We start from the raw sequence: 13998 nt of genomic DNA on the forward strand, positions 1-13998 counted from the left end.
TCAAATTTTATATTACTTTTAGAATTTTAGCGTAATTGAGTCTAATTTCTATATTTTGAAATGAATTTATTCGAAAAAATTAATATATAAATCACATTATTATTGCAAAATTATATTTTTTTAACATAATTAGTGGTACTTATTTGAACCATTAAATTTAACTTCTAATAATATTAAAGTTAACCTATTTTATTATCTTGTGCCTTGAAAGAATTTACACGACTGACATAAAAAGATAACAATTGAAAAAAAAATTATTACAATGAGTATATTCTTTTTAACAAATATTCTTCTATCTAATACTATAGAATATTACATTGGCCACTTTGAATTATACATACATAAAGAAAAAAAAAGAAGAGTTGAAATAGCAAGAGCGATAAAAATCACAATTCTTATAATTTTGTGTGGCCATCTATATATAGTAGACCAGACAACTATAATTATCTAACATAATTAATTTGTATTTATTGCACTCAACTTGAATAAGTAAGGAATTATTTTATTTTAATTTTGTCCTTAATTCACATTATTTGAATTTAGCTCAATATATATAATTTGATTTGATTTGATTTGATTTGATTTGATTATTAGTTAAAAATATCTCAGTTGTCTATTTTATTAATAGATTTATTATTTTAATGACTAATAAATTAATCAAATTAATTAATTAGTACACACAATAAATTTGGTTTAATAAATTAAAAAATACTAACAGAATATTAAAATAAATAAATTAGAAAATACTATCAGATCAAATTGATATAAATTATAATAAATTATATGATATTTAAATATTTAATAAAATCAATTAGTTGATATAGTTAGTTTATCGTAATAACTTGTATTTAATGAGTTAAAAGAAATAAATTGAGAAACACTCTCAGAAACATGTCACATAAACTCCATCATTAAGTGTCAGAAATCCAATTTTTATATAATAGAATAGACTACATGAATTATTTTAGTATATTTATACTGCGGTAGTTATGGTAATTATAATATTTTAAAAAATATTATTAAAATTAAAATAAATAATTTTTTATTATTTAACAATGTCTCTTAAATAATATTATTAAAAAATGTTATAAAATTATAAAAAAAATACAACTTTAATTGTAATAACACTTGATAATTACAATAGATTTAGATTTTTTAAATTTTAAATTTTACTTTAGAGAATAAAATATGATCTATCATTATTTATTTTATAGATGAAACTAAAAAAAAATAAAAAAAAATATTCAATAATAAAAAATTTTATTTTATCTTTAAAAAAAAATCTAAAATTGAGTAGATCAAAATTCAATCACGATAATAACCCAAATGAAGTCCATAATAACCATAGGACGGGGCTAAGGCCGCCAATTTGGATAAAGTATGAAATCGATATTCTAGTCAAAAAGACTAAAAAAGAACGAGTATATTTTGAGGTGCAGCTCAGGTACAGAGAAGGGGGTGAAGTTTCAGAAATAGTAAGCCAAATGAGAGGCATACCAAGAGGCAGCCATCAAGAGATAGCATTGAAGAGTGGCATTCATATGTGCGTGTACGGTATTCCCCAAGTCCTCGCCATAGTGAATCGAAGCCCCTAACAAACTACCCAACCATTCCGCTTCCTCTCCTATAAAATTGTATGTTGTACACACTCACGTTCATCAAGCCGTCACAGACTCACATCACAGTACACATTATTCGAGAGATTTTGAACTCACCATTCCCCTTCCCCTTCCCCTTCCCCCTCCGTAACCAAGTAGGGCCGCTGGGCCACCACTCCGATAATCTCAGGTCTCACCTCACCCCCCTCTCTCTCTCTCTCTCACACACACACACGCACATCCTGTGTTTTTTATTCATTCTGTTAACGACATTCTTCTTGATGTATAACTAACTCAGAATCAGAGGCATGGTTGATACTTGACGGTTCTCTCTCCCTCGCCAACACCATCACCAACACCACTCTCCCTCTCTTCATTTCTCCACGTAAACCTCTGTTCATTCTCTAATACGATTGTTTTCATAGTTTGCGAAAGCTCTGCTTATCTACTGTTTTATTCAGATCGATAATAATTTATTCGCTTTCTGCTATCAATTGTTCGTTCTTGTGACTTGCATTGCCACATTCTCTTTTATCAACTCGTGTTTAACTCTTTCCGTGCTTCAACTACTAGATTAAGTAATTCTGCATGCTATTTCCTTATACTACTCTGCATTATCGTTACTTCAAGATCAACTTATGCTAATCTCTACTTAGGTTTGCTGAAATTTATTATGATACCTTATTATTTCTTCAGATGATGTTTACTCACCTTGAACATAAAAGAGAGACTAGCGTTATGCTTAGAAAATACAATGGTGCAAAATGTATTATTATTATTATCTAATTTTGAAAGAAATCAATCTCTATCTTAAAAAATAGGGGGGAGTCTAATTAAATTTTACTGAATTAAGTGAGTGTAGTTTTCATATATTATTCAGTAATTTCATTGCAGGTTTAGCGGTTAATATGTTTAATAAAATGAGCCTATATATAGGGAAATGATTACTTTTTGTGGCATATAAATTTCTTGACCACAGTAAGCTTCTTAGAAAACATTTAGAGGATCTTATCAAGCATTTTTTTCCCTCTGAACAAGTGGTTCTTGTAACAGTGTTGATCATATGGCTCCCAATCCAAGAGTTGTTCAGGCCTTTAATGCTATGAAGGCATTAGGAATTTCAGCTGAAGAGGTGAAGCCGGTGTTGGCAGAGTTGTTAAGAGTCTACGATAAAAATTGGGAACTTATTGAAGAGGACAATTATCGGACACTTGTAGATGCATACTTTGACTTCAAAGAAGATAAGGTTCCTCCAACTATATTAAAAAAATTTTAGAAATGAGCTTATTTGTATTGTTTCATTCTTTTTCTTCTTTTATTTTTTAAATTTTATTTTAAGTAGTATTGACTTACCTTTCATTTCTAAGTTATACTATGAGATAGAAAAAGTGGTAGTTGAATTATTGGAAGTTGTCACTGAGAGTGTTTACATCTTCAGAAACAAACACAAATGAACTGAATAAATTATCACCACTAGGGATCCAATTAAATACTGATGTGAAAATTTTCAATTCATGACCACAACGGTTTATCTCATAATGTAGCTTCCTTACCTGTGAAAAGGAAGGAGAAATGAAAGTTATTTTTAAGGATAAAATACTAAATTAGTCTCTTATGTTTGGGCATAATCCTATTTTGGTTCTTAAGGTTTAAAGTATCTTATTTGAATTCAAAAAAATTTCATTTAGCTTCAATGTAGTCTCACCGTGAGGTCAAAGTTAAATAATTAACGGAATGTCCTATATAACAGCACTACAAGAATAAGGTCGATAATCTAGAGAACAAGTACAAGCTCCAAAGACACAACATCAACTGTGATGCATTAATACATTTATTTATCATTTTACTTAGTTCTATAGAAAATATTTTATTTAAATGGTAAGAAGAATGATAAATAAATGTATTAATACATCTATGGTTGATTTTGTGTTTCTAGAGTCTGTACTTGTTCTCCAAATTATCGATCGTGTTCTTATACTGTCATATAGGATATTCCGTTAATTATTTAACTTTGATGTCACGGTGAGACTACATTGAAGTTAAATGAAACCTTTTTGGATTCAAATAGGACACTTTAATCTTTAAAAACCAAAACAGGATTACGTCCAAACATAGGAGACGAATTTAGTAGTTTATCCTTATTTATATTTTCATACTTGTTCTTGCTGACAACATTGTTCGGTAATAGGCTTAGGATAGATATACTGAGATATTAGAAGAGGCAAATATAAAACAAATTTTAGAACATCAATTACTTTAATCAACAGTTGATTAACACATCACATTCTTAATATTTTATTAATTTTTGTACACACATAAGTATATATGAGTCATTACACTCTGCATAAAAATGATAAAGAATATGAATACATAGATTATTATATTTTTCAACTCTTTACAATTTTATATCAAAATAAACAATATAATTTCTACTGTATTTTTGTTTTTGTTGTTTTTGCTGATTCTGTTAGGTATTAGTTTTTAAGGGCATTCTATGAATGTTGGTTACATGATGAATAAAAAGTTGTTGGTACCTTCGATATAAAACTGCAAATTTATTTAGAGAAAAAAAAAATACATAGACTAGATAAAATTTGTCTAACTTTTCACCGCAATACAAATATCAATAGAGACACAAGTTTTTTTTGTGTTTTCTTTGTCTTTTTATTTTTTCTCTTTTATTTTGAAACGCTTACTAAATACTATCTTTTGGATTATGCATTAAGGAGTCAACCATATTACGTAGACACAAATATATGATTATTAATTTTATAGCTGGTTTTTTAGTGTGTATGTAAAATTTTTTATAGGAATATGATATATTTTTGAACAATCATATTATGTGTATACTAAAAATTAACTATTAAATCAGCTACTCATATAAATATAATACATATTTGAATGTGAAATATATATGGAGAATATATGAAACAACATAGATGAATATACACAAATATATAATAATTGATTGGGACTGAATTTTAGTATGTAGATAGCATTTTTTATTTTCTAAACTAACCTAGCAAATAGCAATGTAGTTGGTCAAAACTACATGTGATTGATTAAAGTTTTTAAAAAATTGTGACATCAATTTAGTTTATGGACAAAAGAAATTACATATGTTATGTTAGTCTTGGCAAAATTTGTGAAATTAATTTGGTTTTTAAAAGGCATATGTATTATTCATGTGGTTCTTGAAAAAATGATCTTCTACATCACTTTTATCCTTAAAGATGCATTTGGTTTTACATGTAGTTTTAGAGACATTATTTTTTTATTTAGAGATTAAACTGATATGATTTATAATTGTTTGAAGCAATATATTGAACTTACAAATCCTTTCTCAAACTATTGCTGTATATTTTTATAGTTACCTTGTTATATTCAAATAGGGAACAGATGCTAAGAAAAAAGTGTCTGTCAATTTTCATGCTCGAGAAAGACCAAAACAGAAGCTGCACTTGATAGATGATGATGATGATGATAACCAGGTTTTGTCAACAACAAACAAGTCGAGCCAAAAGTTATCCATTGCAGATAGGAAAACACCTCCAGGTAATTCTTCACAAGAAATCATTGAGCCATCTCAAGCTTCTAAGCAAGATAGCAAGCCGAGAACTAGTTCAGAAGCATCACATGCAAGGTTGATGAAGGTAGAAAGGGTTTCCAGTTCACCATGCAACGCACCTAAATATAGAAAAACGTATTACGACATAGCACCATCTTCAGGGCACTCTGTTGATTATGAGAAAGAGCTAGTGAAACCCAGAACTAAGAAACCAAAGTTACAGACTCAGCCTATTTCAACAAATCATGACGGTAATCATGTTAATCTGTTAATTTTTCTCATTTCTAAATTATATTAAAAGAAATTGCTCGAGGTTTGCAGAGTGGTATGTAGAATGTAGGTTTGAGAGTTAAAAGTAGGAGGTCACATATCACTAGTTGCGTGGTTTTGATTGTCTCCATCTTGCAATGTTTTGTGGAGATGATGGGTGCTTTACAGATTTATGAGGAGCAGCTTTCTTCTGTCTCTCTAATGAAGCTCTACACATAGTAGGTCAAAATTTATGATGCAAGCAAGGGACTAACAGTGCACTTCAAGAGCAGCTGTTTCCTAAAGGAGAAAATCTTAATGCTTGCTATAGAAATATTCATATTCACTCATTGATGGCTATTGAGTAAATTTACATCTTTCATTGTCAGCACTCAAACTTTCATTGTTAGAAATAGTATTTAGTATCAAGTCACAGCAGCTGTAGAGAGGGGACTAACACCAAAAGCTGATAAGTGTTTTCTATCATGATGATATTTTGAAACGTTAAATGGTTCAGTCAAACATATCAAACTATCTAACAGTTTGCAATTCATAGAAGTATCCACCTTCTACCATAAGTGAATAAGGAGGCTCAACTAAGCAAAGTATATCAAACTGAAGGTTTCTAATTAAAAGCGATGAAGAAATCTTCTTAAAACTTTAACACGAACAATTAAATAGGAATTAGCTATGTACAAATTTTTTTTAATAAGGCCACCTACATCAAAGATTCCTGTTGCCGAACTCATACAATGAGATGAATTTTGGCTGTTATTGTTTCATGTGTTCAACTTGGTTTAATATATATATAAAACAAAGATTGTTATTTAACTTCTTGCTGATTTTAGGATTATTTGATGCTTCCTCATCATGCAATAATAATGCCACAACTAGCACGGGAAATATCACTATTGCTTCTTCACCCCGTGGAGAAGTTAAATTGTCTTTAAACTGCAACTCTGCCTTGGCTCAACCGGACTTCTGTAATCCTAATTTGGATACTGTGATGAAGTTCATGGAGGAGAAGTACCTTAGCTCTTGCATGACTCAGGATCCTCAGTTTTCAATGGTGAAGCTACTAAATGGTTTATGCAGGAGCTATCTGATGTTGGGACATAAAAAACGTTCAAATTTCAGATCTTCTTCCAGCAACTTGGCAGTTACTCAAGATGAAAGGAGTTCCTCTCAGTTTATCAATGACATAACAAGAGGTTCAGAAAAGGTGAAAATCCCATTAATAGATGAAAATGGCAGTGAGGACTTGCCAAAATTTAATTATATACCGCAAAATATAATATACCAAAGTGCTAATGTAAATATTTCATTGGCTCGAATTTCGGATGAGGGTTGCTGTTCTGATTGTTCAGGCAACTGTCTTTCTGCTTCACTGCCTTGTGCATGTGCCCGTGAAACTGGTGGAGAGTTTGCTTACACTCCTGAAGGTGTGTTGAAAGAAGAGTTTCTTAAAGCTTGCATTTCCATGAAGAATGAACCTCAAGATCGTCATTTCGTGTATTGTCAAGAGTGCCCATTGGAGAAGTCTAAGAATGAGTTCATGCCCGAACAATGCAAAGGGCATATGGTTAGGAAGTTTATCAAAGAATGCTGGAGGAAATGTGGTTGTGACATGCGGTGTGGAAATCGAGTAGTACAAAGAGGTATAAGATGCAAATTGCAGGTAAGTTAATATTCTCTAGCTATATGTACAGATTTTACGCATACATTAATCATGTATTGTGTCGTACAAACACGAAGTAACATATACTATCACTTTAATAGTCAAATTAGTTTATTAAAGATAACATTCTAAGATTTTTTTTTAATCAAATTGGTCCTTTAAAAATTACAAATTAATCATATTTGTCTTTTAGTCATTTCATTAATAATTTTTTTTCAAAGATTAATGTTGTAAAACGTTAATTGATAACACATATAATACCTGATATGTCTAATTAGATATTGACCAAATATGTTTATGAAAATTTATTAATTTAGTCATTTTTCCAATTACAAAAATCTTATTCTTAATATGACCTAGTGACTAAATTGATAGATTTTCGTAAACATATTTAGTCAATAGCTAATTGAACATGTTATGTGTCATGTATGTTATCAGTTAACATTTTACATTATCAATCGTTGACGAAATTGTGAGTGGAGTAACTGAAGGACCGATATAATTAATTTGTAATTTTTGAAGGACCAATTTGATTGAAAAAAATTTTCAAGAACGAATTTGAAAAATACCTTATCTTTTAGGGACTAATTTGATTATTAACCCATATACTATCTATCTATAAATATATGTTATTCAACTTATTTTAAAAAAAAAAATACTAGAGTACTATTAGAATTTATTATTTTTGTCTATCCGTTAGTCATCAATGTTTAAAAGTATAGGATAAAGTATATTGTTGGATTACTAGACTAAAAGAATTGAGTTGATGATTAAGTAATAGCCAAAATTAATAAATTTTGATGGCTCTCTAACATTTTTCTATTTTTAATATGTATTTTATATTTCAACATATATTTTGTGCGAGTTGTTAATTTGGTAGCTAATTTTTAGTATACACATAATATAGTTGTTGATTAAATTATAATATATGCAATTTTAGAAATTTTATGTATTGAATATTAAAAAAATACTAGAAAATTAGCAGAATTTAGCTAATAGTTAGCTAGCAATATTCAAAAAGTGTAGGCTAAAAATATATTGTTAAATTGTCATACTAAAAATATTAGACTGATCACTAGAAGTGCTGACCAAAAATAATAAATTCTATTGGTCTTAAATTTTTCTTATTACAATCATGCTGTGTATATACAAAAAATTAGTCACCAAATTAGAATATATGTTGAAATACATATTGAAGATATTATATAGTTATAGTTTAATTATTCTCTCAATTCCTATAGTTTCATTAAATTTTCATTTGATCCTTATACTTTTTTTTTTATTATGTCTCTATAACATATTATATTTTATTAAATTTCTGTCGTGACAAAAATGTTAGAATGAATGGAATATTATGTTAAACAAAATGAATATGCCTAACACTTGACTGAATTTCGTTGATTCTAACGTTTTTGTTACGGTAGATAGCGTTTGTTTTGAGGTACTGAGACAGAGACTGGGAGACTGAGACTCAGTATCATGTTTGTTGGTGGTACTAAAATTTCTGTCTCTGTCCCCAAAATTTCAGTATTTTAGTACCTCCAAAAAGTAGAGATACCGGGAATTAAAATTTTTAGAGATGAAGACTAAAACTATAATAATATTTTATACCTAAAATATCCTCATTTCAATTAATTAATACCAATTTTACCCTTTGTGCAAATTAAATTAGAGTTTCATTTTTATTTCAATTTTTGTCTCCTACTTTGTACCAAAGAGAATACTGAGAATTATTTCAATCTGTCTCTTAGTTTCTTAGTCTTTGTCTCTCAGTCTCAGTCTTTCCGTCTTTGTCTCTCCACCAAACGCTATCATAAAGACTTAGTTACAAAATCTGATATGGTATAAGGATCCAATTAAAAAAAATATAGGAATTTAATTAAAATTTTAGTAAAATTATAAGGACCTACAAGATAATAACTAGTTAATTTTTTATGTATACATAATATTTTTGTATTACTATAATGGTTATTACTATACAATTATTAAAATTAATGTTTTTTTTTTTTTTTTTGCTATTTGAAAATATTTTTTATTATAAAAAAATAGAAAAAAAAAGTAAAAAATATTATCAAAATTATATAGCTATTGTAACTACTATGATAATAGTTCATCATAGAATCCACCTTAAAAGTTATTCTATGAATACTGAATTAATCACCAATACAATTTACAATGCACACTCTTATAATTATGAATCTATTTTACTATAAATGTAAATTTGATTATATTGTTTTTTAAGTTTGATTATAAGTGTCTGTGGTTTCATTATAAATATGAATTTGGTAGGTGGCCATTGGCCGACATATAGGCAACACTTATAGAGGAGGTGCAAAATATAATATTTCATATGTACGTTCTCTGTCAACGTATATGCAGAAAAGATTCTGTGTAATGTAGATGCAAATTAGGCTAAATTTATTGCTCATTCTTTGTTATTCAGGTGTACATGACTCGTGAGGGAAAGGGCTGGGGCCTTAGAACACTTGAGGATTTGCCGAAGGGTACTTTTGTATGTGAATACATTGGGGAAATATTAACCAATACAGAGTTATACGAAAGGAATGTGCACAGCAGTTGCAGCAATGACAGACACACATATCCCGTAACTCTTGATGCAGACTGGGGATCAGAAGGGGTCTTGAAAGATGAGGAAGCGCTTTGTTTAGATGCAACATATAATGGAAATGTTGGAAGGTTTATCAATCACAGGTATACTTCATATTGATTTCAAGCTTTATATAACGTGAAATCAAAGACAACAAATTTCTTTCCATGTCTCTATCCTTTTCATTTCTATGTAGATTTTTCCGATGAAATTTATGTGCTCAACATTCCAGATGCTTTGATGCAAATCTCATTGACATTCCTGTTGAAGTGGAGACTCCTGATCACCACTATTACCATGTAATACCTAGTTGAGTTTGCATTCATATAGTTCTCTATTTACCTTATTTGGTGTAAGGTAATGAAAACTAACTTCTTGTCATATGTTCATGATTTTTTGTTCTACAGCTTGCTTTCTTTACCACCCGAGATGTGAGAGCCAATGAGGAGTTGACGTGGGTAAGTTGATTCTGGTAACACTCTCTCCTTGTAAGATTTTGTTGTTCTCATTGACACGTGATAAATTTTCTACAGGATTATGGTATTGACTTTGATGATCATGACCATCCTATTAAAGCATTTCAATGTTCTTGTGGAAGCGCTTTCTGCGGTGATAAGAAGAGAAAAGGTAACTCGATAGACAGATAAAATGGACAAAAAACATGTAAAAAAGTTTAAAACACAAAAGTACACACATTTATAAATATTAAAGTTTACTTTAGAAATTATTTTTGCGAACAAAAGTACACACTAAATATTCGTAAATATCAAATTCTTATTTACGGCATAACACTTTTGTCCACCGAAAACGTTTTTGAAGTGTATTTTTATATTTCAGGAATCTTTAGTTATATTTTTTTCCATTTAAAATTTTTTTAGGTATACTTTTGTCTATCAGTAATATTACATGATTAAATTATTTTAATAACCAAATTTAACTTAGTTGGTTCAATAGCTTAAGGATTGATAATAAAAAATTTTCATTTAAGAAAAAAGAGGAAAGGCTTAAAAAAATGACTTATTTGAACTTAGTTAAAAAAATAATTTGTTCACTTAGTATTTGTTGGATTATGCTGTTATCGGAACCAATATAGGAAGACTGAGGTTTTTTGCATTGATGTCTCATCTTGTAGGGAAAGGGAAAGTAGAAAATCAGGTCCATGTATCTGCAAGAACAAGTGTGTCTGAATTTGGAAGCAGCCGAAGCAATACCTGCAGCTAGTAGAATAGGGAGTAAACAAATTTCTTGTGGTACATGATTATCGTGCTTCTAGAATTCAAGTTCCACCTCCACCTGGTGGGTTGATGCAAGGAAGCATTGTCATATACGTTTCCTTCGAACCGTAGAAAGTAACTAGTTGATTCTCCTCAGTCCAGCCATTTTCCCTTTCAATCATGCCTTGTGAATCCGTCACTTACCTCAATGCTGCATTTGGTTCGGTTACGGTTTAGAGATTTGATACATCCGAATTGACCATAAAGGATAAAGGACCACTTGATCAAATCGGTTTGATTTTTACACATTTTTTCAAAGTCCAATTACCTGAAATTTGGGTTGGTCTAGTGATTACAATAGTAAATGATTTTGATTTTTGAACACTAACTTTTTGTACTCTTTGACAACAACTATTTTAACACACTTGGATTTTAATGTGATCTCAACATTAAACTTTTCACATTAAACAAAATTTGATGTCCATGAACATATTTTGAGTGTAGAAATGTTGTAATTCAATTTTTTCCGGGCAGAAGGCTAGTTTATTCCAAACAAAAAAACTAAGATCTCTGTATAAAGACTCTGATAACATAAAGTTTGTCAGCATTTTTCCACAACAAATCAAACGTAATTAATTTGTCAGCTAGTTGCCACTATATGTTAACATTTAATGACAGCCATAGATTTGATTTCCCTTCTCTCTTGCCCAAAATGGAATCAAAAGTTCAGTAGCTGCAACTATTTTACCCAAAATATGTTTTATTTCTGAAAGGGGGAAATTAAAACAGGAAGGTAATGAAATTTGTTCATTTAGCTTGAATGCTGCCCCGACCGGTAGCCACACTCATTTTGTTGAACAAGAACTGCAGGCTTTATTCGGTCTAGAACTAGAACAATATTGCAGTCAATTCTAAAATTAATTAATATGCATCCTCTCTGGTTTAGTTTTAGTAGACCTAAAGTTGTATTTGGATTTGATATCTCAAAAGTGTATGAATATCATATACACGCCACACCTGAAATCAAACACGCAAATAGAAGACCTTACGCCTAAGAAGTCAGAACTCAAGATAGATTATTTCAAAAGTAACACCACATTTACTCTACCTAAATTGTAAACATGCACACATATGTCCTTATTATGAGGTAATTGGACCTTTACAAGAGGCTAGAGAGAGTGTCAAGCCATCTTTCCTGTATGATTATTACCACTACGCTTTTTAGCACAGTAGTCGAATAAGCTGCCATCAAAGCACCGTCTCACAGCTTCTTTTGCTAGAAAGCCTTCTTCATCTCTTGCTAGCAGATACAATACACTCCACTCAAATTTTGCCGCAGCCCTGCAGTAGCAAAAGGTTTCATTCACCCACTTTTTCTAATTGAGGGATACTTGTGTAGAACTAAAATGAGAGGGTGTGAGAAGAGAGGACCAGCCAAATACGTCATATGCAACAGCGTTTGCTTGTGTCATGTGCCACATCTCTCTTAACGTCAATTTATCAGGCTCTGTCTGTGCATACTTGCTAAACATGATTTCCAAATTTGCAGGAACGAATCTGAAAAATAGTTTTGGCCGTACCATCTTATGTCACCAGGCAATAAGAGGTTTATATTATTAATCTTAAATCTTAACCACACTTAATTACCTTCCCTCTGTGTCGTAGGTGCCTGTATCACTACCATGTTTGGCCTTGTGTATGTTTTCTATGTAAATTGGGAAGAAAGGTGAAGGTAGCCATGTCTGTGTTACATACAAGTCACAACATGTGCAAGTAAGTTGGAGTGGTAATTATACTAAGGTAACATATGTTGAAAGTGTCTCACCGGAAGTGTAAGATAACTGAGAGCTATATGAATAATAATCGCAATCACGAAGGAAGCAATAACATTAAAGCCTATTTTGCGTAACCCTGCAACATTATCAAAACAATAATCAAAGCTACAATCCAAAAACCCCAAAAGCAGGAATAGTCAAGGAGGCGTGCAACACAATAAGAGAAATGTTTTGTGTATTGATAGCATAGTGTACAGTGTGAGATTCACATGGGACGAGTATCACACCCAATACAATCCAATCCAATAATAACAGAGGAACGTGTGTTAGCTTAACATGAAGAAATCGCAGTAAGACTATTAATCTGTTATGAAATAGAAAGAATAGAGAAGGGTTGAGAGTAAGTACCTCTGTAAGTCTCCCATGGATAGATGATGCCATCCTTGTCAAGATCAAAGAAGGTAGCATGTTGTTGAAGCACGGACATGTTGTTATGCTTGTGACCCCATGTCCCATTCACATTCTGTGTGTCAGGTGCAACCAGTGCTCTTGGCATATCTGGACAAAAACATGATCCAATCAATAAGATTATTGCAAAAAAAAAAAAAAAAAAAAAAAAAAGATCAAACCCCATTAAAGTTTCCTACTCTATAATCTCATTTCAAGTGAAAAAGAAATGAACTTGAAAGAAAAATAGAGATTACAGGGTTTGGGGAGCTTAGTTTCCAAGTCCATAGGAACCTTCCTTTCAGCCGTTACCGGTGCCTTTTCGGCCACCGTTGCCATGGCTTCATGGGATTGGGATTGTTCCGGTGTTGTTGCCATTGTGGAGAGTGTTCTTCTCTGGAAGGAGAGAAGGAAGTTACTTTCTTTCTTCGTTTGGAGTGTGGCGGTGGCAGTTGTCAGATGCTCAAAAATAGGAAAGGAAAGAAGGCAAAGTGATGACACAAACAATAAAATCAAAGTGTGGGGACACAGAAATAGCAACAGATTCTTAGGGACTTGTGTGGTTGGTCCTTCCACACTCTCGACTGTTCTTGATTTGACACGCACTCTTGATCTAAACATTACATTAATTTGGTCCGATTCTTATTAAAGAGGCGTCGCTAGGAGAAGCAAGGATTTTTTATTTTAATAAATAAAATAAATATATTAATTATTGAATTAAATAATTTTAAAAATTATTATCGAAATATGTCACCTTGTCTTATCTCGTTTATACTGTGAACGAGATGACTTTACACGTATTTCAATTACAGTGTAAACGAGAACGAAATTTCGCATTATGTGGGACAATTGACTTTGCGG

At 30.9% G+C, this 13998-nt stretch overlaps 2 protein-coding genes across 3 annotated transcripts; one reads left to right on the plus strand and one right to left on the minus strand.

Moving 5' to 3' along the window:
• Window positions 1-1455: 1455 nt before the first annotated feature.
• Window positions 1456-11388, plus strand: LOC112758310 (probable inactive histone-lysine N-methyltransferase SUVR2). 2 transcript variants are annotated; one of them, XR_011873987.1, is made up of 10 exons: window positions 1456-1788; window positions 1897-1983; window positions 2652-2844; window positions 4991-5417; window positions 6264-7093; window positions 9537-9805; window positions 9934-10010; window positions 10109-10159; window positions 10235-10328; window positions 10834-10880. XR_011873987.1 is itself a non-coding variant. In XM_025806937.3 (10 exons), exons 3-10 carry the CDS (start codon window positions 2662-2664, stop codon window positions 10920-10922), a joined length of 2010 nt encoding a protein of 669 aa, XP_025662722.1. In that variant the 5' UTR covers window positions 1456-1788; window positions 1897-1983; window positions 2652-2661; the 3' UTR covers window positions 10923-11388. The 2 variants fall into 2 exon arrangements, 1 of the variants encoding a protein (XP_025662722.1); XM_025806937.3 differs by having other exon boundaries at window positions 9934-10000; window positions 10834-11388.
• A 579-nt stretch (window positions 11389-11967) lies between these two features.
• LOC112758311 (peroxygenase) lies at window positions 11968-13750 on the minus strand. Its single transcript, XM_025806939.3, has 6 exons — window positions 13395-13750; window positions 13099-13248; window positions 12741-12826; window positions 12563-12657; window positions 12347-12472; window positions 11968-12256 (listed from the first exon to the last, which is right to left on the minus strand). Exons 1-6 carry the CDS (start codon window positions 13513-13515, stop codon window positions 12097-12099), a joined length of 738 nt encoding a protein of 245 aa, XP_025662724.1. The 5' UTR covers window positions 13516-13750; the 3' UTR covers window positions 11968-12096.
• Window positions 13751-13998: the final 248 nt, after the last annotated feature.

Source organism: Arachis hypogaea, chromosome 16 (genome assembly GCF_003086295.3).
Source record: "Arachis hypogaea cultivar Tifrunner chromosome 16, arahy.Tifrunner.gnm2.J5K5, whole genome shotgun sequence".
Lineage (NCBI taxonomy): Eukaryota > Viridiplantae > Streptophyta > Magnoliopsida > Fabales > Fabaceae > Arachis > Arachis hypogaea.

Excerpts from the sequence above, each read along its gene's own strand:
- LOC112758310 (XM_025806937.3), top strand. The coding sequence starts at position 2,662 with ATGGCTCCCAATCCAAGAGTTGTTCAGGCCTTTAATGCTATGAAGGCA. Across the intron at positions 9,806-9,933 it reads GGAAGGTTTATCAATCACAG|ATGCTTTGATGCAAATCTCA; the intron begins GTATACTTCATA and ends TCAACATTCCAG. Across the intron at positions 10,329-10,833 it reads CGGTGATAAGAAGAGAAAAG|GGAAAGGGAAAGTAGAAAAT; the intron begins GTAACTCGATAG and ends CTCATCTTGTAG.
- LOC112758311 (XM_025806939.3), bottom strand. The coding sequence starts at position 13,515 with ATGGCAACAACACCGGAACAATCCCAATCCCATGAAGCCATGGCAACG. Across the intron at positions 12,827-13,098 it reads TCCATGGGAGACTTACAGAG|GGTTACGCAAAATAGGCTTT; the intron begins GTACTTACTCTC and ends ATAATGTTGCAG. Across the intron at positions 12,658-12,740 it reads TCAGTTATCTTACACTTCCG|ACATGGCTACCTTCACCTTT; the intron begins GTGAGACACTTT and ends TATGTAACACAG.